Source organism: Ranitomeya imitator, chromosome 9 (genome assembly GCF_032444005.1).
Source record: "Ranitomeya imitator isolate aRanImi1 chromosome 9, aRanImi1.pri, whole genome shotgun sequence".
NCBI classification, from domain to species: domain Eukaryota; kingdom Metazoa; phylum Chordata; class Amphibia; order Anura; family Dendrobatidae; genus Ranitomeya; species Ranitomeya imitator.
Genome location: NC_091290.1, coordinates 25,552,617 through 25,579,695, shown reverse-complemented (window position 1 = coordinate 25,579,695; position 27,079 = coordinate 25,552,617). Strand labels below are relative to the sequence as shown.

The window sequence follows — 27,079 nt, the reverse complement described above, 5'->3', positions numbered from 1 at the left end:
CTCTCTGGATTGTGTATAATACATTACATCGCTATCTGGATTGTATATAATACATTACATCGCTCTCTGGATTATGTATAATACATTACATCGCTCTATGGATTGTATAGAATACATTATATCGCTCCCTGGATTGTATATGGTAGATTACATCGCTCTATGGATTGTATAGAATACATTACATCGCTCTCTGGATTGTATATAATACATTACATCGCTCTCTGGATTGTATATAATACATTACATCGCTCTCTGGATTATGTATAATACATTACATCGCTATCTGGATTGTGTATAATACATTACATCGCTATCTGGATTGTATATAATACATTACATCGCTCTCTGGATTATGTATAATACATTACATCGCTCTCTGGATTGTATAGAATACATTACATCGCTCCCTGGATTGTGTATAATACATTACATCGCTCTATGGATTGTATAGAATACATTACATCGCTCTCTGGATTGTGTATAATACATTACATCGCTCTCTGGATTGTATATAATACATTACATCGCTCTCTGGATTGTATAGAATACATTACATCGCTCCCTGGATTGTGTATAATACATTACATCGCTCTCTGGATTGTATATAATACATTACATCGCTCTCTGGATTGTATAGAATACATTACATCGCTCCCTGGATTGTATATAATACATTACATCGCTCTCTGGATTGTGTATAATACATTACATCGCTCTCTGGATTGCATATAATACATTACATCGCTCTCTGGATTGTATATAATACATTATATCGCTCTCTGGATTATGTATAATACATTACATCGCTCTCTGGTTTGCATATAATACATTACAGCGCTCTATGGATTGTATATAATACATTTCATCGCTCTCTGGATTGTATATAATACATTTCATCGCTCTCTGGATTGTATATAATACATTTCATCGCTCTCTGGATTGTATATAATACATTACATCGCTCTCTGGATTGTATATAATACATTATATCGCTCTCTGAATTGTATATAATAGATTACATCGCTCTGCATTAGGTCAGTCACTGGGTTGCCATCTACATGATATTTTGGATTGCTTATTGCTCCGTATTACACATCTGATGCTCTGCATCTTGCATTCGCTCGCTGTTTCTCCATTTTGTTTATCAGTGACCACAATGTATTTGCATCACATATAAGTGAATATAAGGCTTCCTGAATTCTATCAGGATCTCTTGTACATCATATATTAGTAGAGTGCTGACGCCAATTTGTTCTCAGCATTGTACGTGTGACTGCAGAATGTAGATTGTTCAATGCTCTCGGCATTTTATGTTGCAGCACGCGTTTCTATCAGACTTCTTGCATTTCCATTCCACCCTTAATATTATATCAGTTTTGTACATAAACCATAGTTTATAACGGAGAAATCAATTGGAGCACCCCGTCAGGGCACTGAGTTACTCGGTACCGGGTCCTGCGGTTCGCAGGGGGATGTCACGGTGGTTGACCCGGTCTGTGGCCCTGGGACGTCCGTATTAAATGGGAAAGGTCTTTAAAGGGAAAGAATTTTTGTTCTTGAAGCCACCTGTGGTATTCGGTCAGGGTGACCGACGCTGCTTTAAGGGGTCCGCTGGGGTGATGGAATGGCAGCTAGATGGTATACCTTCCCACAGGTGAAGTATGTCCCCAGGGCTTCCCAGTGTGTAGATGGTGGATGGTGAGAGGCGCAGAGAAGAACGAGGACACAGGGTTGCAGTCTCTTTACCTTTACTGGAGACTTCAGCATTCACAGTCCAGAGCACCAGATCACAGGGCAGGCATAGTCCGGCCGGTTTGGAGGCAAGTCCAGAGTTCCCTTGTCCAGGTGGAAATCAGTAGCCTTCCCTTGCGCTGCAGTGGTGTAGTCCCTTACTGCCTATGGCTTCACATAAGGGTCTCACAGATGCAGAATCCACATATAACGCAGCTGAAATAGAGGTGCAGCACCTCTATTTCAGCTGTGTTATATGTGGGTTCTGCTGATTCTTACTTATTCTAGGCTGTGGTCATGGATTTTGGCACAGCTTTTCATCCAGGACTCCCAGTTTCATGTGCCTTGTGGCCTCTGGTGCAATACTTACCTCTCTTTGCTGTCCTCTATGCTGCTGTCTTGTGACCACTGACAGTATAATCTTGCGTCTGCATACAGGTATTTCTGGTATATTTGCCTTAGGGAGTGTTGCTTCATGGTTGGTTTTATCGGTGGTTATTGCCCATCGGTTCTATACCTTTCCGGGGTGTGTGTTTATGGTATTTTCTATATTCTAGGTCGTTTTTTCATTATGACTATGCATATTATCTATGTATCTGTACTATATATATCATGACCTTTTGTATTTTGGCAGTAGCACTGGGGATGTTGTTGTATACATGAATTTTTTAAGTGTTTTTATATTTTTGTATCAATAAAAGTTTTGCCTCTTTATATATAATTATATAGCGGTGTGCTCTCTTTTGGAGTGGTTCTCTCTATCCATTTTTGCACAGTGTGTAATCCTGCCCAATTTATTTGCTTTCTGTTCCACCATTCACAGGCACTAGAAATGAGACCTTGTGAGCATCTGCCTGTGGCATTAACTGTTTGCATGCTAGTCGTCACCTTTCAGGCTGGCAGACAAGTCCTCTTGGACAGGGGCAAAGGTTCGCAGGGGCATCAGATTCTAACTCCCAAGCGAAGAGATCAAGTAATGGGTTCAGATTTTGGCACTGTTCCCCCTTACCAGGCAGCGGGGTGCACACAGGAAACAGGAGACCTGCAGGAAGACCAGAGCGTTAATCAGGGACTGTGAAGCTGCCGCCAGGACACCATTACGTGTCTTATTTCACAGTTTGCATTTATTTATAATACGCATCTACTTTACTTTTCTTGCGATTCGTTGCAGCTTTTCTCCACTCACATCCAAAGCTGCAATTAGAATTGTTCTGGCTGCTCATTAGAAGGATCTCAATCGTTTTAATCTGTTTCGACATAAACTTTTCCAAGACCAAATATTTATATGTAGCATAAATTTTGCAACGAGCCTGCGCTGCATGCTCAGTGGCCACTAGGGGGCAGCAGAGACACGTGAGGCTGCACAGCCCTGGTTTCCTGAGATTGCTGATGGTGGTCTTTATCCTAACCCCATCAGTGTGATCGGTCTCAGACCCCCTCCAGAATAAAGCAGCCACAGTAATGGTGGGATATACGGCCAGCACTTGCCTCTAATAGCAGCGCCCTGCTCCTTTAGGCGGCGTTGTTGATGTAGGACAGCAGCATTTAAAATTATATAGCTTTCCATGGGTAGGTGTCTAAACAATAAGACCTGGGTCCTGCATTGCCCCTATTTATTAAGGCCTGCTGGCACATACAAGAGATAGGACCATCCCGATTGGGGTACAACTTGTCATGGTGGGATGGCCTTTATGCTTTTTTTGATCAAAATAGTGTCAACCAAGTCCCCTATGTTATTTACATGTTCTATTTACTTACATGTGGTATTTACTTATTTACTTTCTGCTTATTTACTTATATGTGCTATTTACTTATTTGTCCATTGTGTTTTTATCCTGTTATAGGACCTTCCCGATTGGGGTACACCTTGTCGTGGCAGGATGGCTTTTATGCTTTTTTGAACAAAATAATGTCAACTAAGTCCCCTATGTTATTTACATGTTCTATGCTCTATTTACTTACATGTGGTATTTACTTTATTTACTTTCTGCTTATTTATTTACTTACATGTGTTAGGATAAAAACAAAATGGGCAAATAAGTAACTAACACATGTAAGTAAATAAATAAACAGAAAGTAAATAAAGTAAGTACCACATGTAAGTGAATAGAACATAGAACATGTAAATAACATAGGGGACTTAGTTGACATTATTTTGATTAAAAAAGCATAAAAGCCATCCTGCCACGACAAGGTGTACCCCATTCGGGAAGGACCTATAACATAGGATAAAAACAAAATGGGCAAATAAGTAACTATGTTATAGGACCTTCCCGAATGGGGTACACCTTGTCGTGGCGGGATGGCTTTTATGCTTTTTTAATCAAAATAATGTCAACTAAGTCCCTTATGTTATTTACGTGTGCCATTTACTTACATGTGGTATTTACTTTATTTACTTTCTGCTTATTTATTTACTTACATGTGTTAGTTACTTATTTGCCCATTTTGTTTTTATCCTATGTTATAGGTCCTTCCCGATTGGGGTACACCTTGTCGTGGAGGGATGGCTTTTATGCTTTTTTGATCAAAATAATGTCAGCTAAGTCCCTTATGTTATTTACGTGTGCCATTTACTTATTACTTACTGCTGGGTATTTGCTCATTTTCTTTTATCCTAAGTTATATCACATTAGAATCAGGTTGTTGTCATCCTCCATTAGAACGCGCGTTGTGGCGTTGTTGTGTTAAGTTGTGGCTTCTGGGACACTTGGAAAAATGGCAAAAAAACGAGTCCTCATGTGGCTATGCTTATGGAAAAAAAAAATTGGGGGCTCTTTGAAAAACAGGAGGAATAAAACAAATAAAGAAAAGTGTCCCAGGAACGCTGAATGCAAACTTTGTATGTGACTAGAGTATAAGACATGACGCAAAGAGTCATCATTAACTGATCGGCTGGGGAGTAGGCTGAATACAGTATGAGTTTATACTTACTTGCATGCATTGCACAGCACAGCCCCGGGCCGCAGTCCTGCGGACTTTCACAGATCGTCCCGCTCTGACCCTTGAGGGACTTTCGGCACTGTCCCCACACACACAGCCGCCCCTCGCAGCACTCTCCGTCCCTTGCGCACTGCAGAACCAAGAGAAAATCTCATAAGAAAAACAACCGCAGATTGCGGCCAATACATAAATCACTAATTTTACGCTATTTTATATAAAAAAAAGGTCAATTTATTACTTCGTCACTTTTTTCTCTCTTTTTTAAAAACCAACTGACATTAGTAGATTTCCTGTATCTGGAGTTCCACATCAATTGTTCTCCCCATCTCTACTCACATCCAGAGCTGCACATTAATAATGTTTCTCTGCCCAAAGGTCCTAAAGAGTAAGAGCCGGGAGAATTGTGAATGCAGATCTGGATGCGACTGGTGTATTCCAAATTACTGCGACTATTTTAGTAAAAGACCTGGTAAAAGTTGTCAGAACGCCTCCATTCTCACCGTCTCCTCCTCCTTACAGGGCAGGCACCTGTAGTTAACGCTTGATAGATGACAGTAATTTCCGGCCCTGCAGTCTTCGTCCACGATGCACTCCTATAATGACACGTATGTGAGGAGCGTGAGAAGACAAGTCACCCATCAGTGATATATTGTCAGCCTCTAATGTTGGAAGTTACTATTCTTTTGTATCTGAATTATGTATATTAAAATGAAAACTTCTCATCAAAAACATCAATATAAAATGAATAAAAATATCACCAAATGTATGTGGAGTATAGCAGTATATGTAAATTGTGCTACCATACATACAGGTAATTCATGCTGCAGTAGTGTACATATAACGAATGCTACTATGCAGCATAATGCTGGATTACTGTACAGATCATTAATGCCACCATCCAGCACATAAAAACACTGACATATTGTACACATGCCACCATCTAGCATACATAAATACTGCTGCTATACTGTACACATGTCACCATCCAGCACATAAAAACACTGACATATTGTACACATGCCACCATCTAGCATACATAAATACTGCTGCCATACTGTACACATGCCACCATCCAGTACATAAAAACACTGACATATTGTACACATGCCACCATCTAGCATACATAAATACTGCTGCCATACTGTACACATGCCACCATCCAGTACATAAAAACACTGCCATATTGTACACATGCCACCATCTAGCATTCATAAATACTGCTGCCATACTGTACACATGCCACCATCCAGTACATAAACACTGCCATATTGTACATGGATCGCCCCCAGACACAGGGCCACGAGTTCTCGGTACCGGGCCTCTCTGGTTCGGTTCTGAGGCTGTCACGGTGGCTAGACCCGGTCCGTGACCCTGCTAAGGGGCGTCCAATAAAGGTGGTACAGTCTGTCAGGGGTTCGTGACGCCACCTGTGGTGTTCGGTCAGGGTGACCGACGCTGCTGTGGGGTCCGCTGGGATGATGGAATGGCAGCTGGATGGTATACCTTCCCACAGGTGAAGTATGTCCCCAGGGCTTCCCATTGGTGTAGGTGGTGATGGTGAGAGGGTGCAGTCAATAACGAGGACACAGGGTTGCAGTCTCTTTACCTCTTTACTGAAGACTTCAGGATCCTCAATCCAGAGCACGTTTAACAGGGCTGTCTGAGACCGGCCGGTCCGATGGGCACTTCCAGAGTTTCCCTCGCAGATGGAAATCGTTGCCCACCACTAGCGCCTGTGTGTTGTAGTCCTACCCTGCTGAGCATTCGGAATAGTCCTCACAACTGCTGTTCTCGTTCGTTCGTTCTTTCTAATTCTCTCTCTTTCTTTAGTTCCAGATGTTACTAGTTTCTCGTCCCCCAGATATGTTTTGGCTAGGACGCACCCGTATGACGGGAAGGCCTGGAGGTCTTCCGGGACCCTAGAGACGCCCCTCTCCCACTGTTGCCCCCTATGTCTTCTTAGGAAATTTAAGGTAGACAGCCAACCTATAATTAACTGTCCTGCGGAGTTCGAAGTAAGGCCTAGAGTCAGTTACTCCCGCGGTGTTCCGGCCACCGACTATGCGCCTCAGTAAGATGTTGCCTCGGTCTCACGGCATGACTCCTACTGGCTCTCCTTTTTGCTTGATCTCGTTTACACTGTTCCACAATATCCTTCCCTTTCTTGTCTCTTTCTTAGGATACCGCCGCAAGGAGGTGCAGGCGCGGTTCCGTTCCGTTCTGCTCTGTTCGCTAGGCACCTGCCAGGTTCCCACGCCCGACATGGACCCCCCTGTGTCTTCTCCCTGCAACACCCCCTGCCACGGGATGTTGCCTGAATCCAACCCAGTCAGCTTCTGACTAACTTCCTCCCCAGCCCCTAGTTTTACCAGTGTGAGGAGTGGCCCAATAAATAAAGCCTTTTTCTCCCCCTAGTGGTCGGAGTGTGAGGTGTAATGTGTTCTGGTGATACCTGGTCAGGAGAACTCCTTTAGTGCCATCAGACGTACCATCACTCCCCTTAGTGGCAGAGCGTCATACTGCAACGACCAGGTCTCTGGGGCGCTGTATATACATGCCACCATCTAGCATACATAAATACCACTTCCATACTGTACACATACCACCATCCAGTATACATAAATACCACTGCCATACTGTACACATCACCATCCAGTATACATAAATACCGCTGCCATACTGTACACATGCCACCATCCAGTATACATAAAAACACTGACATATTGTACACATACCACCATCCAGTATACATAAATACCGCTGCCAAACTGTACACATGCCACCATCCAGTATACATAAATACCACTGCCATACTGTACACATCACCATCCAGTATACATAAATACCGCTGCCATACTGTACACATGCCACCATCCAGTATACATAAAAACACTGACATATTGTACACATACCACCATCCAGTATACATAAATACCGCTGCCAAACTGTACACATACCACCATCCAGTATACATAAATACCACTGCCATACTGCACACATCACCATCCAGTATACATAAATACCACTGCCATACTGTACACATCACCATCCAGTATACATAAATACCGCTGCCATACTGTACACATGCCACCATCCAGTATACATAAAAACACTGACATATTGTACACATACCACCATCCAGTATACATAAATACCACTGCCATACTGCACACATCACCATCCAGTATACATAAATACCGCTGCCATACTGTACACATGCCACCATCCAGTATACATAAAAACACTGACATATTGTACACATACCACCATCCAGTATACATAAATACCGCTGCCAAACTGTACACATGCCACCATCCAGTATACATAAATATCACTGCCATACTGTACACGTGCCACCATCCAGTATACATAAATACCGATGCCATACTGTACACATGCCACCATCCAGTATACATAAAAACACTGACATATTGTACACATACCACCATCCAGTACACATAAATACCGCTGCCAAACTGTACACATGCCACTATCCAGTATACATAATACCGCTGCCATACTGTACACATGCCACCATCCAGTATACATAAATACCGCTGCCATACTGTACACATACCACCATCCAGTATACGTAACACTGCCATACTGTACACATGCCACCATCCAGTATACATAAATACCGCTGCCATACTGTACACATGCCACCATCCAGTATACATAAAAACACTGACATATTGTACACATACCACCATCCAGTATACATAAATACCGCTGCCAAACTGTACACATGCCACCATCCAGTATACATAAATATCACTGCCATACTGTACACTTGCCACCATCCAGTATACATAAATACCGATGCCATACTGTACACATGCCACCATACAGTATACATAAAAACACTGACATATTGTACACATACCACCATCCAGTATACATAAATACCGCTGCCAAACTGTACACATGCCACCATCCAGTATACATAAATACCGCTGCCATACTGTACACATGCCACCATCCAGTATACATAAATACCGCTGCCATACTGTACACATACCACCATCCAGTATACGTAACACTGCCATACTGTACACATGCCACCATCCAGTATACATAAATACCGCTGCCATACTGTACACATGCCACCATCCAGTATACATAAAAACACTGACATATTGTACACATACCACCATCCAGTATACATAAATACCGCTGCCAAACTGTACACATACCACCATCCAGTATACATAAATACCACTGCCATACTGCACACATCACCATCCAGTATACATAAATACCGCTGCCATACTGTACACATGCCACCATCCAGTATACATAAAAACACTGACATATTGTACACATACCACCATCCAGTATACATAAATACCGCTGCCAAACTGTACACATGCCACCATCCAGTATACATAAATATCACTGCCATACTGTACACGTGCCACCATCCAGTATACATAAATACCGATGCCATACTGTACACATGCCACCATCCAGTATACATAAAAACACTGACATATTGTACACATACCACCATCCAGTATACATAAATACCGCTGCCAAACTGTACACATGCCACCATCCAGTATACATAAATACCGCTGCCATACTGTACACATGCCACCATCCAGTATACATAAATACTGCTGCCATACTGTACACATACCACCATCCAGTATACGTAACACTGCCATACTGTACACATGCCACCATCCAGTATACATAAATACCGCTGCCATACTGTACACATGCCACCATCCAGTATACATAAATACCGCTGCCATACTGTACACATGCCACCATCCAGTATACATAAATACCGCTGCCATACTGTACACATACCACCATCCAGTATACATAACACTGCCATAGTGTACACATGCCACCATCCAGTACATAAAAACACTGCCATATTGTGCACATGCCACCATCTACCATACATAAATACCGCTGCCATACTGTACACGTGCCACCATCCAGTATACATAAATACCACTGCCATACTGTACACATACCACCATCCAGTATACATAACACTGCCATACTGTATACATGCCACCATCCAGTATACATAAATACCGCTGCCATACTGTACACATACCACCATCCAGTATACATAACACTGCCATACTGTACACATGCCACCATCCAGTATACATAAATACCGCTGCCATACTGTACACATACCACCATCCAGTATACATAACACTGCCATACTGTACACATGCCACCATCCAGTATACATAAATACCGCTGCCATACTGTCCACGTGCCACCATCCAGTATATATAAATACCACTGCTATACTGTACACATAACACCATCCAGTATACATAACACTGCCATACTGTATACATGCCACCATCCAGTATACATAAATACCGCTGCCATACTGTACACATGCCACCATCCAGTATACATAACACTGCCATACTGTACACATGCCACCATCCAGTATACATAAATACCACTGCTATACTGTACACATACCACCATCCAGTATACATAACACTGCCATACTGTACACGTGCCACCATCCAGTATACATAAATACCACTGCCATACTGTACACATACCACCATCCAGTATACATAACACTGCCATACTGTATACATGCCACCATCCAGTATACATAAATACCGCTGCCATACTGTACACATGCCACCATCCAGTATACATAACACTGCCATACTGTACACATGCCACCATCCAGTATACATAAATACCGCTGCCATACTGTACACATGCCACCATCCAGTATACATAAATACCGCTGCCATACTGTACACATACCACCATCCAGTATACATAACACTGCCATACTGTACACATGCCACCATCCAGTATACATAAATACCGCTGCCATACTGTACACGTGCCACCATCCAGTATACATAAATACCGCTGCCATACTGTACACATGCCACCATCCAGTATACATAACACTGCCATACTGTATACATGCCACCATCCAGTATACATAAATACCGCTGCCATACTGTACACATGCCACCATCCAGTATACATAACACTGCCATACTGTACACATGCCACCATCCAGTATACATAAATACCACTGCCATACTGTACACATACCACCATCCAGTATACATAACACTGCCATACTGTACACGTGCCACCATCCAGTATACATAAATACCACTGCCATACTGTACACATACCACCATCCAGTATACATAACACTGCCATACTGTATACATGCCACCATCCAGTATACATAAATACCGCTGCCATACTGTACACATGCCACCATCCAGTATACATAAATACCGCTGCCATACTGTACACATACCACCATCCATTATACATAACACTGCCATACTGTACACATGCCACCATCCAGTATACATAAATACTGCTGCCATACTGTACACGTGCCACCATCCAGTATACATAAATACCACTGCTATACTGTACACATACCACCATCCAGTATACATAACACTGCCATACTGTATACATGCCACCATCCAGTATACATAAATACCGCTGCCATACTGTACACATGCCACCATCCAGTATACATAACACTGCCATACTGTACACATGCCACCATCCAGTATACATAAATACCACTGCTATACTGTACACATACCACCATCCAGTATACATACCACTGCCATACTGTACACATACCACCATCCAGTATACATAACACTGCCATATTGTATACATGCCACCATCCAGTATACATAAATACCGCTGCCATACTGTACACATGCCACCATCCAGTATACATAACACTGCCATACTGTACACATGCCACCATCCAGTATACATAAATACCGCTGCCATACTGTACACATGCCACCATCCAGTATACATAAATACCGCTGCCATACTGTACACATACCACCATCCAGTATACATAACACTGCCATACTGTACACATGCCACCATCCAGTATACATAAATACTGCTGCCATACTGTACACGTGCCACCATCCAGTATACATAAATACCACTGCTATACTGTACACATACCACCATCCGGTATACATAACACTGCCATACTGTATACATGCCACCATCCAGTATACATAAATACCGCTGCCATACTGTACACATGCCAGCATCCAGTATACATAACACTGCCATACTGTACACATGCCACCATCCAGTATACATAAATACCACTGCTATACTGTACACATACCACCATCCAGTATACATAACACTGCCATACTGTACACGTGCCACCATCCAGTATACATAAATACCACTGCCATACTGTACACATACCACCATCCAGTATACATAACACTGCCATACTGTATACATGCCACCATCCAGTATACATAAATACCGCTGCCATACTGTACACATGCCACCATCCAGTATACATAACACTGCCATACTGTACACATGCCACCATCCAGTATACATAAATACCGCTGCCATACTGTACACATACCACCATCCAGTATACATAACACTGCCATACTGTACACATGCCACCATCCAGTATACATAAATACTGCTGCCATACTGTACACGTGCCACCATCCAGTATACATAAATACCACTGCTATACTGTACACATACCACCATCCAGTATACATAACACTGCCATACTGTATACATGCCACCATCCAGTATACATAAATACCGCTGCCATACTGTACACATGCCACCATCCAGTATACATAACACTGCCATACTGTACACATGCCACCATCCAGTATACATAAATACCACTGCTATACTGTACACATGCCACCATCCAGTATACATAACACTGCCATACTGTACACGTGCCATCATCCAGTATACATAACACTGCCATACTGTACACATGCCACCATCCAGTATACATAAATACCGCTGCCATACTGTACACATGCCACCATCCAGTATACATAAATACCGCTGCCATACTGTACACATACCACCATCCAGTATACATAACACTGCCATACTGTACACATGCCACCATCCAGTATACATAAATACTGCTGCCATACTGTACACGTGCCACCATCCAGTATACATAAATACCACTGCTATACTGTACACATACCACCATCCGGTATACATAACACTGCCATACTGTATACATGCCACCATCCAGTATAAATAAATACCGCTGCCATACTGTACACATGCCAGCATCCAGTATACATAACACTGCCATACTGTACACATGCCACCATCCAGTATACATAAATACCACTGCCATACTGTACACATACCACCATCCAGTATACATAACACTGCCATACTGTACACATGCCACCATCCAGTATACATAAATACTGCTGCCATACTGTACACGTGCCACCATCCAGTATACATAAATACCGCTGCCATACTGTACACATACCACCATCCAGTATACATAAATACCGCTGCCATACTGTACACATGCCACCATCCAGTATACATAACACTGCCATACTGTACACATGCCACCATCCAGTATACATAAATACCGCTGCCATACTGTAAACATGCCACCATCCAGTATACATAAAAACACTGACATATTGTACACATACCACCATCCAGTATACATAAATACCGCTGCCATACTGTACACATACCACCATCCAGTATACATAAATACCGCTGCCATACTGTACACATGCCACCATCCAGTATACATAAATACCACTGCCATACTGTACACATGCCACCATCCAGTATACATAAATACCGCTGCCATACTGTACACATACCACCATCCAGTATACATAAATACCGCTGCCATACTGTACACATGCCACCATCCAGTATACATAACACTGCCATACTATAAACATGTTGTAACCATTCAGTACAGGCTAAACATATGATGCCACCATACAGTACATATAAGCACTGCCATATTGTACACAATTGTTGTGAATTCTGTGGCTGAGTTCACTTCTGTGGTCACAAGTGGTATTGCAGTCTCTGGGCTTCCTCCCTCAGGTGTTTTGGTGAGCTCGTTGGCTGCCTTGCTATTTAGCTCCACCTGAGTCTGTCTTCCTTGCTCCTTGTCAATGTTCCAGTGTTGGATCTGAGCTACTGCATCTTTCCTTGGGCCTGCTGCTCTGCTAGATAAGTGCTTCTAGTTTGTTTTCTGTTTTTTTCTGTCCAGTTTGCTATTAACTTTTGCTGGAAGCTCTGAGAAGCAAAGGGGTGCACCGCCGTGCTGTTAGTTCGGCACGGTGGGTCTTTTTGCCCCTTTGCGTGGTTCTGCTTTAGGGTTTTTTGTAGACTGCATAGTTCTCTTTGCTATCCTCGCTCTGTCTAGAATATCGGGCCTCACTTTGCTGAATCTATTTCATTCCTACGTTTGTCTTTTCATCTTGCTAACAGTCATTATATGTGGGGGGCTGCCTATTCCTTTGGGGTATTTCTCTGAGGTAAGTCAGGCTTGTATTTCTATCTTCAGGCTAGTCAGCTCCTCAGGCAGTGCCGAGTTGCATAGGTAGTGATAGGCGCAATCCACTGCTGCTTATAGTTGTGTGAGGATAGATCAGGTACTGCAGTCTACAGAGATTCCACGTCTCAGAGCTCGTCCTATTGTTTTTGGTTATTGCCAGATCTCTGTATGTGCGCTGATTACTGCACGCTGTGTTGCCTGATTGCCAGCCATAACAGTACAAGGAGCCAACCAATGATTCCCAATAGAGGGAAAAAAGAAATCCTGACAGCATTTTTTTTTCTTAGCTCTGTCTTCAGTCTTTTTTTTCCCCTAGACATTAGAGTGCTTCAGGACACAGCTGTGGACATGGATATTCAGGCTCTGTGCTCCTCAATGGATAATCTCGTTGTAAATGTACAAAAGATTCAAGATACTATTGATCAGAAATCGATGCTAGAACCAAGAATTCCGATTCCTGATTTGTTTTTTGGTGACAGAACTAAGTTCCTGAGCTTCAGAAATAATTGTAAGCTATTTTTGGCCTTGAAACCTCATTCTTCTGGTAATCCTATTCAACAGGTTTTGATTATTATTTCTTTTTTGCGCGGCGACCCACAGGACTGGGCGTTTTCTCTCGCACCAGGAGATTCTGCATTGAGTAATGTTGATGCATTTTTCCAGGCGCTGGGATTGCTTTACGATGAGCCTAATTCAGTGGATCAGGCTGAGAAAAATCTGCTGGCTTTATGCCAGGGTCAGGATGATGTAGAAGTATATTGTCAGAAATTTAGGAAGTGGTCAGTACTCACTCTGTGGAATGAATCTGCACTAGCGGCTTTGTTCAGAAAGGGTCTCTCTGAAGCTCTTAAGGATGTAATGGTGGGATTTCCTATGCCTGCTGGTTTGAATGAGTCTATGTCCTTGGCCATTCAGATCGGTCGTCGCTTGCGCGAGCTTAAATCTGTGCACCATCTGGCGGTATTGTCTGAGAGTAAACCTGAGCCTATGCAGTGCGACAGGACTATGACTAAAGTAGAACGGCAAGAACACAGACGTCTGAACAGACTGTGTTTCTATTGTGGTGATTCTACTCATGCTATTTCTAATTGTCCTAAACGCACTAGGCGGTTCGATAGCTCTGCCGTTATTGGTACTGTACAGTCCAAATTCCTTTTGTCCATTACCTTAATGTGCTCTTTGTCATCGTATTCTGTCATGGCGTTTGTGGATTCAGGCGCTGCCCTGAATCTGATGGATTTGGATTATGCTAAACGTTGTGGATTTTTCTTGGAGCCTTTGCGGTGTCCTATTCCGTTGAGAGGAATTGATGCTACACCTTTGGCCAAGAATAAGCCTCAGTACTGGGCCCAGCTGACCATGTGCATGGCTCCTGCACATCAGGAAGTTATTCGCTTTCTGGTACTGCATAATTTGCATGATGTGGTCGTGTTGGGGTTGCCATGGCTACAAACCCATAATCCAGTATTGGATTGGAACTCTATGTCGGTAACCAGCTGGGGTTGTCAGGGAGTACATGGTGATGTTCCATTTTTGTCTATTTCGTCATCCATTCCTTCTGACATCCCAGAGTTCTTGTCGGACTTTCAGGATGTATTTGAAGAGTCCAAGTCTGATGCCCTACCTCCGCATAGGAATTGTGATTGTGCTATCGATTTGATTCCTGGTAGTAAATTCCCTAAGGGTCGTTTATTTAATTTGTCCGTACCTGAACACACCGCTATGCGCAGTTATGTGAAGGAGTCCCTGGAGAAGGGACATATTCGCCCATCGTCATCACCACTGGGAGCAGGGTTCTTTTTTGTAGCCAAGAAGGATGGTTCGCTAAGACCGTGTATTGATTACCGCCTTCTTAATAAGATCACTGTTAAGTTTCAGTATCCCTTGCCATTGATTTCTGACTTGTTTGCTCGGATTAAGGGGGCTAGTTGGTTTACTAAGATTGATCTTCGTGGTGCGTATAATCTGGTGAGAATCAGGCAGGGAGATGAATGGAAAACGGCATTTAATACGCCCGAGGGTCATTTTGAGTATCTGGTGATGCCGTTCGGACTTGCCAATGCTCCATCTGTTTTTCAGTCTTTTATGCATGACATTTTCCGTGAGTATCTGGATAAATTCTTGATTGTTTACTTGGATGACATTTTGATCTTCTCAGATGATTGGGAGTCTCATGTGAAGCAAGTCAGAATGGTTTTCCAGGTACTGCGTGCTAATTCCTTGTTCGTGAAGGGATCAAAGTGTCTCTTCGGTGTGCAGAAAGTTTCATTTTTGGGGTTCATCTTTTCCCCTTCTACTATCGAGATGGATCCGGTTAAGGTTCAGGCCATCCAGGATTGGACTCAGCCGACATCTCTAAAAAGTCTGCAGAAATTCCTGGGCTTTGATAATTTTTATCGTCGCTTCATCTGTAATTTTTCTAGCATTGCCAGACCATTGACCGATTTGACCAAGAAGGGTGCTGATTTGGTTAATTGGTCTTCTGCTGCCGTGGAAGCTTTTCAGGAGTTGAAGCGTCGTTTTTGCTGTGCCCCTGTGTTGTGTCAACCTGATGTTTCTCTTCCGTTCCAGGTCGAGGTTGATGCTTCTGAGATTGGTGCAGGGGCGGTTTTGTCACAGAGAGGTTCTGGTTGCTCAGTGTTCAAACCATGTGCTTTCTTTTCCAGGAAATTTTCTGCTGCTGAGCGTAATTATGATGTGGGCAACCGAGAGTTGCTGGCCATGAAGTGGGCATTCGAGGAGTGGCGTCATTGGCTTGAGGGTGCTAAGCATCGCGTGGTGGTTTTGACTGATCATAAGAACCTTACTTATCTTGAGTCTGCCAAGCGCTTGAATCCTAGACAGGCCCGTTGGTCGTTATTTTTTGCTCGTTTTGATTTTGTGATTTCATACCTTCCGGGCTCTAAAAATGTGAAGGCGGATGCTCTGTCTAGGAGTTTTGTGCCCGACTCTCCGGGGTTATCTGAGCCGGCGAGTATCCTCAAGGAAGGAGTCATTGTGTCTGCCATCTCCCCTGATTTGCGGAGAGTGTTGCAGAAATTTCAGGCTAATAAACCTGATCGTTGTCCGGCCGAGAAACTGTTCGTCCCTGATAGGTGGACTAGTAAAGTTATCTCTGAACTTCATTGTTCGGTGCTGGCCGGTCATCCAGGAATCTTTGGTACCAGGGAGTTGGTTGCTAGATCCTTCTGGTGGCCATCTCTGTCACGGGATGTGCGTGCTTTTGTGCAGTCCTGTGGAATTTGTGCTAGGGCTAAGCCCTGCTGTTCACGTGCCAGTGGGTTGCTTTTGCCCTTGCCGGTCCCGAAGAGGCCTTGGACACATATTTCGATGGATTTCATTTCTGACCTTCCCGTTTCTCAAAAAATGTCGGTCATTTGGGTGGTCTGTGATCGCTTTTCTAAAATGGTCCATCTGGTGCCCTTGGTTAAATTGCCTTCCTCCTCTGATTTGGTGCCTTTGTTCTTCCAGCATGTGGTTCGTTTACATGGCATTCCTGAGAATATTGTTTCTGACAGAGGTTCCCAGTTTGTCTCGAGGTTCTGGCGAGCCTTTTGTGGTAGGATGGGCATTGACCTATCTTTTTCCTCGGCCTTCCATCCTCAGACTAATGGCCAGACCGAACGAACCAATCAGACCTTGGAAACATATCTGAGATGTTTTGTTTCCGCTGACCAGGATGATTGGGTGTCGTTTTTGCCGTTGGCTGAGTTCGCCCTTAATAATCGGGCCAGCTCGGCTACCTTGGTCTCTCCATTTTTCTGCAATTCTGGGTTCCATCCTCGTTTTTCTTCAGGACAGGTTGAGTCTTCGGACTGTCCTGGTGTGGATTCTGTGGTGGACAGGTTGCAGCAGATCTGGACTCAGGTAGTGGACAATTTGACCTTGTCCCAGGAGAAGGCTCAGCTTTTCGTTAATCGCAGACGCCGTGTGGGACCCCGACTTCGTGTTGGGGATCTGGTTTGGTTATCTTCTCGTCATATTCCTATGAAGGTTTCCTCTCCTAAATTTAAACCTCGTTTTATTGGTCCGTATAGGATTTCTGAGATTCTCAATCCGGTGTCTTTTCGTCTGACCCTCCCAGACTCCTTTTCCATACATAATGTATTCCATAGGTCGTTGTTGAGGAGATACGTGGCACCTATGGTTCCATCTGTGGAGCCTCCTGCCCCTGTTTTGGTGGAGGGGGAATTGGAGTATATTGTGGAGAAGATTTTGGATTCTCGTGTCTCTAGACGGAAACTCCAGTATCTGGTCAAATGGAAGGGTTATGCTCAGGAAGATAATTCCTGGGTTTTTGCCTCTGATGTCCATGCCCCAGATCTTGTTCGTGCCTTTCATGTGGCTCATCCTGGTCGGCCTGGGGGTTCTGTGACCCCTCCTCAAGGGGGGGGTACTGTTGTGAATTCTGTGGCTGAGTTCACTTCTGTGGTCACAAGTGGTATTGCAGTCTCTGGGCTTCCTCCCTCAGGTGTTTTGGTGAGCTCGTTGGCTGCCTTGCTATTTAGCTCCACCTGAGTCTGTCTTCCTTGCTCCTTGTCAATGTTCCAGTGTTGGATCTGAGCTACTGCATCTTTCCTTGGGCCTGCTGCTCTGCTAGATAAGTGCTTCTAGTTTGTTTTCTGTTTTTTCTGTCCAGCTTGCTATTAACTTTTGCTGGAAGCTCTGAGAAGCAAAGGGGTGCACCGCCGTGCTGTTAGTTCGGCACGGTGGGTCTTTTTGCCCCTTTGCGTGGTTTTCGTTTTAGGGTTTTTTGTAGACTGCATAGTTCTCTTTGCTATCCTCGCTCTGTCTAGAATATCGGGCCTCACTTTGCTGAATCTATTTCATTCCTACGTTTGTCTTTTCATCTTGCTAACAGTCATTATATGTGGGGGGTTGCCTATTCCTTTGGGGTATTTCTCTGAGGCAAGTCAGGCTTGTATTTCTATCTTCAGGCTAGTCAGCTCCTCAGGCAGTGCCGAGTTGCATAGGTAGTGATAGGCGCAATCCACTGCTGCTTATAGTTGTGTGAGGATAGATCAGGTACTGCAGTCTACAGAGATTCCACGTCTCAGAGCTCGTCCTATTGTTTTTGGTTATTGCCAGATCTCTGTATGTGCGTTGATTACTGCACGCTGTGTTGCCTGATTGCCAGCCATAACACACAATACCACCATCTAGTATACATAATACTGACATATTCAGCACAATATCACCATAAAGTATACATAAATAACACTGCTATACTATTCACATGCCGCCACCACCAGAACACATAAATAACACTTCCATATTAAACACATAATGCTACCATACAATACCACTATCTAGTATACATAACACTGCCATACTGTACACATGTCACCATCCAGTATGTATAACACTGCCATATTGAACACAATACCACCATAAAGTCACCATAAATAACACTACCGTACTATAGACACAATGCGACCATCCAGTACACACAAAGTCTTCCACACTGCACATGAATGACACATCCATGTAGAGGCAACCAGGATGCCTCCATTGTTAGCGCCATCATAGTCAGCAGAGTATAGCGGTGGTATCTGTGCTAATCTAGCACTGGAAGTTAAATTGTTATTTTGATTTAGTTTGTTATTTATTTTTTTGTGATTAAATAGCTCCGGAATTCTGCATTGAATATTTTTTGTAATATTTTGCTTTATAAGTCTCGTACCTTCACAGCATAGACAATTGCCTTCAGGGGTACAAAGATAGTGGGGCCATTCTTCATCAATGGGAATCTCAATATCACTGGATATCTGAAATTGCTACGTGATGATGTGTTGCCCTCTTTATGCACTGAAGAGGGCACGTTCCCTGAGATTTTCCAGCAAGATGGGGCACCACCACATTATGGGTGTCAGGTCCCAGCATTCCTACATGAACAGTTTCCTGGAAAGTGGATTGGTCGTCGTGGGCCAGATGAATGGCCACCAAGGTCTCCCGATCTGAGCCCCTTAGACTTTTATCTTTGGGGTCATCTGAAGGCAACTGTCTATGCTGTGAAGATACGAGATGTGCAGCATCTGAAACAACAGATACTGGAAGCCTGTGCTAGCATTTCTTCTGCGGTGTTCCTATCAGTGCGTCAAGAGTTGGAGAAGGGAGTTGCATTGACAATCCAACACAATGGGCAGCACTTTGAACACAATTTATAAATGGTCATAAACTTGTAAATAACTCATGAAAGAATAAAGGCATGCTAAAACCAAGCACACCATTGTTTACTTGTGAAATTCTCAATAAGTTTGATGTGTCACATGACCCTCTTCCCATTGAAAAAAATAGTTGGATCCAAAATGGCCGACTTCAAAATGGCCGCCATGGTCACCACCCATCTTGAAAAGTTTCCCCCCTCCCATATACTAATGTGCCACAAATAGGAAGTTGATATCACCAATCATTCCCATTTTATTTAGGTTTATCCATATACCTGGCCCACCCTGTAGATATATACCAGTGATTTTCAACCAGTGTTCCGCGGCACACTAGTGTGCCGCGGGGAACGGGAGTCAGCTGTTCTCTGTGCCGACTGTCAAGCTGACAGCCGGCACTGAGAAGCCGCAGCGCGCCGGCTCCCGGAGATCAATTGTACTCGCAGACATCTACCAGCTGCGAGTACAATTGAGGCTCTGACCGCTGGGTCAGAGCGACGCCAGCAGCGTGATCAAGTCATGTGATCACGCTGCTGGCGTCACTATCCGGCGCGCAGGAGAAAGAAGAAACCTGGTGGTAAGTGCTCCTGTGGTTGTGGAGCTGAAGACACCGAAGATTCAGCGTGGGGTGGGTTTATGGGGAATATTTATTCAGTGTTTGGGGGAGTCAGGATTTATTCAGAGTGTGGGGGGATTTATTCAGTGGGGGGGATTTATTCAGTGTGTGGGGGGGATTTATTCAGTGTGTGGGGGGGGATTTATTCAGTGTGTGGGGGGGGATTTATTCAGTGTGTGGGGGGGGATTTATTAAGTGTGTGAGGGGGGATTTATTCAGTGTGTGTGGGGGGATTTATTCAGTGGGGGGGGATTTATTCAGTGTGTGGGGGGGATTTATTAAGTGTGAGGGGGGATTTATTCAGTGTGTTTGGGGGGGATTTATTCAGTGTGGGGGGGATTTATTCAGTGTGGGGGGGCTGGAATTTATTTAGCATGTGTGGGGCAGGGTGCATTTATTCTGTGGAAGGGGATGGATTTATTCTATCGGAAAAGGAGTGGATATATTCTGTGGGGGTGAGTGGGGAGATGGGGGTGGACACAGTAGCGAGGGGAAAAATGTGTGCTGACACAGTATTGGGAGCAACGGTGATGGGATGTGTGAGGACAGTATGGGGAGTCGGGGGAATGTGTGAGGGGGGAATGTGTGAGGGGGGAAATATGGAGAGAGCAAAGGGGTATGTTAGCAGGGGGGGATGTACATGAGGAGGCTATTAGAAATGTGTGCAGACAGTATGGGGGGATGAAAGTATGAGTGGACACAGAATAGATACTGAGTAGTGTGAGGGTAACAGCCAGGAGGAGACAGTATGCCAAGTAGGAGGAGTGTAATGAAGGGGCACAGTAGAGAGACTGGGCTCTCTATGAGGGACACCGTATGAGAAGGCAGTGTGAAGTATGGAAAAGAGAGAGAGGGTAGTGTGGATGGCATGTACCATAAGAGGGACAGTGAGGGTCATATTATGTGCTGGAAATAAAGTGAGGGGCAATTATTTACTCAGGGGCTCAGCCTAGGGCAGATATTGTTATTCCGGAGCATTATAATAACACTGCTATCTTTAAGGGTGTTGTGTCGGGATGTTCTGCAGAAGACAGGAGAAGATGGAAGTCTGCAGAAACGAGCTCTGCCGGTGGATGAGAAGAGTCATCATGGCATCTGAACAAGGTGAAGATGAAAAGAAAGAGGCGACTCCACAAACAACGTCATCCATCAGGTACCTGGATGTAAATGTGTTTTTTTTGTGATACTAATTCTCATATTTTTATTTATGTTAGGAACATTAAAGGGGATGTCCAAGGCTGTGATGAGTCTGCAGTCATACTATGTGACTGCAGACTTCTGAATTCTCACAGTGCGCACTGCTATCATAATTCTCTGATGTTGGTGATTTACATACATGTGGTCACGTGCTGACTAGACATGTGTGGCCTCATTCAATGAAAATGAATTGACTGAGGCCGGACACGTCTAGTTAGAATGTGGCCAGAAGTATCCAAATCACACACTTGTGCTGTCATGACCGTCCACTCTGGCCACCGGCAAGGGAGAATCCTGAAAGTGTGCAGTGCTTGCGCTGTGAGAATTCAGAAGCCTGCAGTCACATAGAATGACTGCAGACTTTCATCTCAAACCTGGACGCACCATTTTGTACCATTTTGGTTGGTGGTGTGCCCCGGGATTTTTTAAGTATAAAAAGTGTGCCGCGGCTCAAAAAAGGTTGAAAATCACTGATATATACAACTAGAATCCAGGTCAGTCAGAGCTGTTCATGGTGAAAGAAGCCACAAGGGCACAGCGCCATACTCTGCGTAGTGGCCGTTCCCGGGTACTGCAGCTCAGCTCCTATTTCAGTTATCAAGATCCGAGCTGCAGTACCTGGGAATGGCCAATAGTCAGTGCTGTTCTGGATGTTTAGAACAAACAGCTGATCGGTGGGGGCGCCAGGTGTCAGATCTCCAGATAAAGTCATCTATATCAAAGAAGTGGACTGCCCCTTTAAAGTTTATCATAGAGGGGGTAGAAATTTAGCAGTCACCGCTGTGGTGCCGATCTTGGCGGTTGCAACCCAACTGTGTACCTTCGGCACCAGGAGGCAGTGGTACCATCTTCCTCCCCGATTCCGATAAATCATTATGAGGGTCTGGATTGTGCCCCCTGTATGTTTCACTAGCATTGGTCTGTAGCCTCGCAGCACAATGCACGGCTCCATTGCTTGCCCGCTGTGCCACCCATATCCGCTCCATATTTTGTCCCATCCGTTACATTTCTGGCTCCAGCAGCGGCACAGACCTGTCCTATACATCACTTTGGCTGCCAAGACGAGAGGAGAGCAGCTGACGGCTCATTATGAAGGCTGAGCAGCGAAATAAAACGATTCCTATATCCCTCAGGTCTTATCTAATCGCCAAGTACACAATGCACCAGCGACAATAATGTGATTACGCGTCTCCTGTTATAGGGACGTGGCGGCGCAGAGATGAGATATAAACCACGCGAGGGAACCAATAAGAAAAACATATATCCAGTATATATATATATATATATATATATATATATATATATATATATATATATATATATATATATATATATCTTTACCAGGGTGAATAATTCTCTGCAATGCCCTTGTAAGTACGGAAGTGTATTCTGTATTCTTTCCTCTCCTACAAATCCTACAATCTTTACCGAACCTGGAATGGCTGATAACAGGGAACAGTAGATCGCATTTGCCTGCTCTACGGTCTAGCTCTTCCCATCCTGAAATGGTTGATAACAGCGAGCAATACACGTATTCCTCTTGATTGACTATGACTTGCCAAGCATGACTAGGATGACACTTTTATATCAGGGGTAGGTACCATGCTCCTTTGATGAGAATATCCTTCTATTTCTGTCCGGCAACAGATCATTAGCTGCAGGCAGGATCATGCAGGATGTAGTGAAGAATCCACAGAGTAGACACAGTCATTTATAGGCCCCAGAGAAGGCGGCCACTGCAAACACGCGAATCAGAAGCCACAAGTCTCATCCGATCCCAAAGAGGCTCAGTGCAGGGCAGGGCGAAGATCACAAAGGGGCTCAGCGCAGGGCAGGGCGAAGATCACAAAGGGGCTCAGTGCTGACAGGGCAAAGATCACACGGGGGCTCAGTGCAGGGCAGGGCGAAGATCACAAAGGGGCTCAGCGCAGGGCAGGGCGAAGATCACAAAGGGGCTCAGTGCAGACAGGGCAAAGATCACACGGGGGCTCAGTGCAGGACAGGGCGAAGATCAAAAGGGGCTCAGTGGAGGACAGGGCGAAGATCAAAAGGGGCTCAGTGCAGGACAGGGTGAAGAACACAAAGGGGCTCAGTGCAGGACAGGGCGAAGATCAAAAGGGGCTCAGCGCAGGACAGGGCAAAGATCACAAAGGGGCTCAGCGCAGGACAGGGCGAAGATCACACGGTGGCTCACTGCAGGACAGAGCGAAGATTACAAAGGGGCTCACTGCAGGACAGGGCGAAGATCACAAAGGGGTGCAGTGCAGGGCAGGGCGAAGATCACAAAGGGGCTCAGCGCAGGGCAGGGCGAAGATCACAAAGGGGCTCAGCGCAGGGCAGGGCGAAGATCACAAAGGGGCTCAGTTCAGGACAGGGCGAAGATTACAAAGGGGCTCAGTGCAGGGCAGGGCGAAGATCAAAAGGAGTTCAGTGCAGGACAGGGCGAAGATCAAAAGGAGTTCAGTGCAGGACAGGGCGAAGATCAAAAGGGGCTCAGTGCAGGACAGGGCGAAGATCACAAAGGGGCTCAGCGCAGGGCAGGGCGAAGATCACAAAGGGGCTCAGCGCAGGACAGGGGGAAGATTACAAAGGGGCTCAGTGCAGGGCAGGGCGAAGATCAAAAGGAGTTCAGTGCAGGACAGGGCGAAGATCAAAAGGAGTTCAGTGGAGGACAGGGCGAAGATCAAAAGGGGCTCAGTGCAGGACAGGGCGAAGATCAAAAGGGGCTCAGTGCAGGACAGGGCGAAGATCAAAAGGAGTTCAGTGCAGGACAGGGCGAAGATCAAAAGGGGCTCATTGCAGGACAGGGCGAAGATCAAAAGGAGTTCAGTGCAGGACAGGGCGAAGATCAAAAGGGGCTCAGTGCAGGACAGGACGAAGATCAAAGGGGGTTCAGTGCAGGACAGGGCGAAGATCAAAAGGAGTTCAGTGCAGGACAGGGCGAAGATCAAAAGGGGCTTAGTGCAGGACAGGGCGAAGATCAAAAGGGGCTCAGTGCAGGACAGGGCGAAGATCAAAAGGGGCTCAGTGCAGTTCAGGGCGAAGATCAAAAGGGGCTCAGTGCAGGACAGGGCGAAGATCACAAAGGGGCTCAGTGCAGGACAGGGCGAAGATCACAAAGGGGCTCAGTGCAGGACAGGGCGAAGATCACACAAGGACTTTGTGCAGCTAAGGGCTATGCTCACATGGGTGCTCAATGATTACACGGGAGACTTGGTGCAGGACAGGTGGATGATTACATGGGGGCTCAGGACAGGGCGAAGATCATACGAGGGCTCGGCGCACGACAGGACAATGATCACATGGTGACTCACTCAGTGTATGACAGGTTAATGCAGCCTTAGAAGTAATTGTGAATGTTGCTCTGGATGTGTCTGGAGTATTAGATAGGCTGTAACTCAAATCAGAAAAGCACCGTACTGGCACAGTTCCACCACATTATATAAAGATATTATCTGCTAGGATGACAAGAGAAGAGCGCTGATTATTGTCATGTATCATCCACGGCTTCTCCGTCTCCCTGGATCTGCCAGTTTCTTTTGAGCTCCTGAAATGCAAAAAAAAAAAAGACCAAAAGGCAAAACCCTGACAGTTATTCTTTGTCACAAGAGATGAACAAACACAACCTGGCAGCAGCTCCGGGGCTCCTTGTGCAAGAACAAACCGACCAAGTCACCCGCCTGGCACTGAACCGCGATGTGATCATTCGTACACAGATCGCCCATACAGTGCGGACCACACTAAGTGGCCACTTTATTAGGGGCACCCCTAACAGTAACGTGATGGTGTAGAAGACGTTGTGCAGGAATATTGGCGCATACTGGCACATGCGGACAGGAGAACTTCTTGCAATTGCTGCAAATTAGATGGAAATGCTGAGAAGCTCTGAGCTCAGTCTACGTTATCCCAGGGGTGCTCTGTAGGGATAACAAAAAAAATGTTTTTTTTTCAGGGTCAGATAGTAATTTACTATTAACCCCTTTCTGCCATTAGACGTACTATTGCGTCCATGTGGGGTGGGCTTTTCTTCCCAAGGACGCAATAGTACGTCATATGCGATCGGCAGCGCTCACGGGGGGAGCGCCGCCGATCGCGGCCGGGTGTCAGCTGTTTATCGCAGCTGACATCCGGCACTATGTGCCAGGAGCGGTCACGGACCGCCCCCGGCACATTAACCCCCGGCACACCGCGATCAAAGATGATCGCGATGTGCCGGCGGTACAGGGAAGCACCGCGCAGGGAGGGGGCTCCCTGCGGGCTTCCCTGAGCCCCCCGAAGCAACGCGATGTGATCGCGTTGCTGCGAGGGTCTCACCTCCCTCCCTGCTCCCTCCAGCCCCGGATCCAAGATGGCCGCGGATCCGGGTCCTGCAGGGAGGGAGGTGGCTTCACAGAGCAGGCACTGTGAAGGCTGCAGCGCTGCATGTCAGATCGGTGATCTGTCAGAGTGCTGTGCAAACTGTCAGATCACTGATCTGTGATGTCCCCCCCTGGGACAAAGTAAAAAAGTTAAAAAAAAAAATTTCAAATGTGTAAAAAAAAATTAAAAAAAATATTCCAAAATAATGAAAAAAAAATAAAAATATTATTCCCATAAATACATTTCTTTATCTAAATAAAAAAAAAAAAAACAATAAAAGTACACATATTTAGTATCGCCGCGTCCGTAACGGCCCGACCTATAAAACTGGCCCACTAGTTAACCCCTTCAGTAAACACCGTAAGAAAAAAAAAAAAAAAACGAGGCAAAAAACAACGCTTTATTATCATACCGCCGAACAAAAAGTGGAATAACACGCGATCAAAAAGACAGATATAACTAACCATGGTACCGCTGAAAACGGCATCTTGTCCCGCAAAAAACGAGCCGCCATACAGCATCATCAGCAAAAAAATAAAAAAGTTATAGTCCTGAGAATAAAGCGATGCAAAAATAATTATTTTTTCTATAAAATAGTTTTTATCGTATAAAAGCGCCAAAACATAAAAAAATGATATAAATGAGGTGTCGCTGTAATCGTACTGACCCGAAGAATAAAACTGCTTCATCAATTTTACCAAA

At 44.8% G+C, this 27,079-nt stretch overlaps 1 protein-coding gene across 4 annotated transcripts in view; it reads right to left on the bottom strand.

The window, feature by feature from the left end:
* The window catches only part of DKK3 (dickkopf WNT signaling pathway inhibitor 3), a 413,056-nt gene that overhangs the window by 8,282 nt on the left and 377,695 nt on the right, over positions 1-27,079 (bottom strand). For all 4 annotated transcript variants that reach the window (XM_069740188.1, XM_069740190.1, XM_069740191.1 and 1 more), the window contains 3 exons: positions 5,175-5,267; positions 4,666-4,804; positions 2,620-2,773 (listed from right to left, as the gene is read on the bottom strand). In XM_069740188.1, coding sequence (XP_069596289.1) covers positions 2,620-2,773; positions 4,666-4,804; positions 5,175-5,267 — 386 coding nt within the window. The remainder of the gene's footprint in view (positions 1-2,619; positions 2,774-4,665; positions 4,805-5,174; positions 5,268-27,079) is intronic.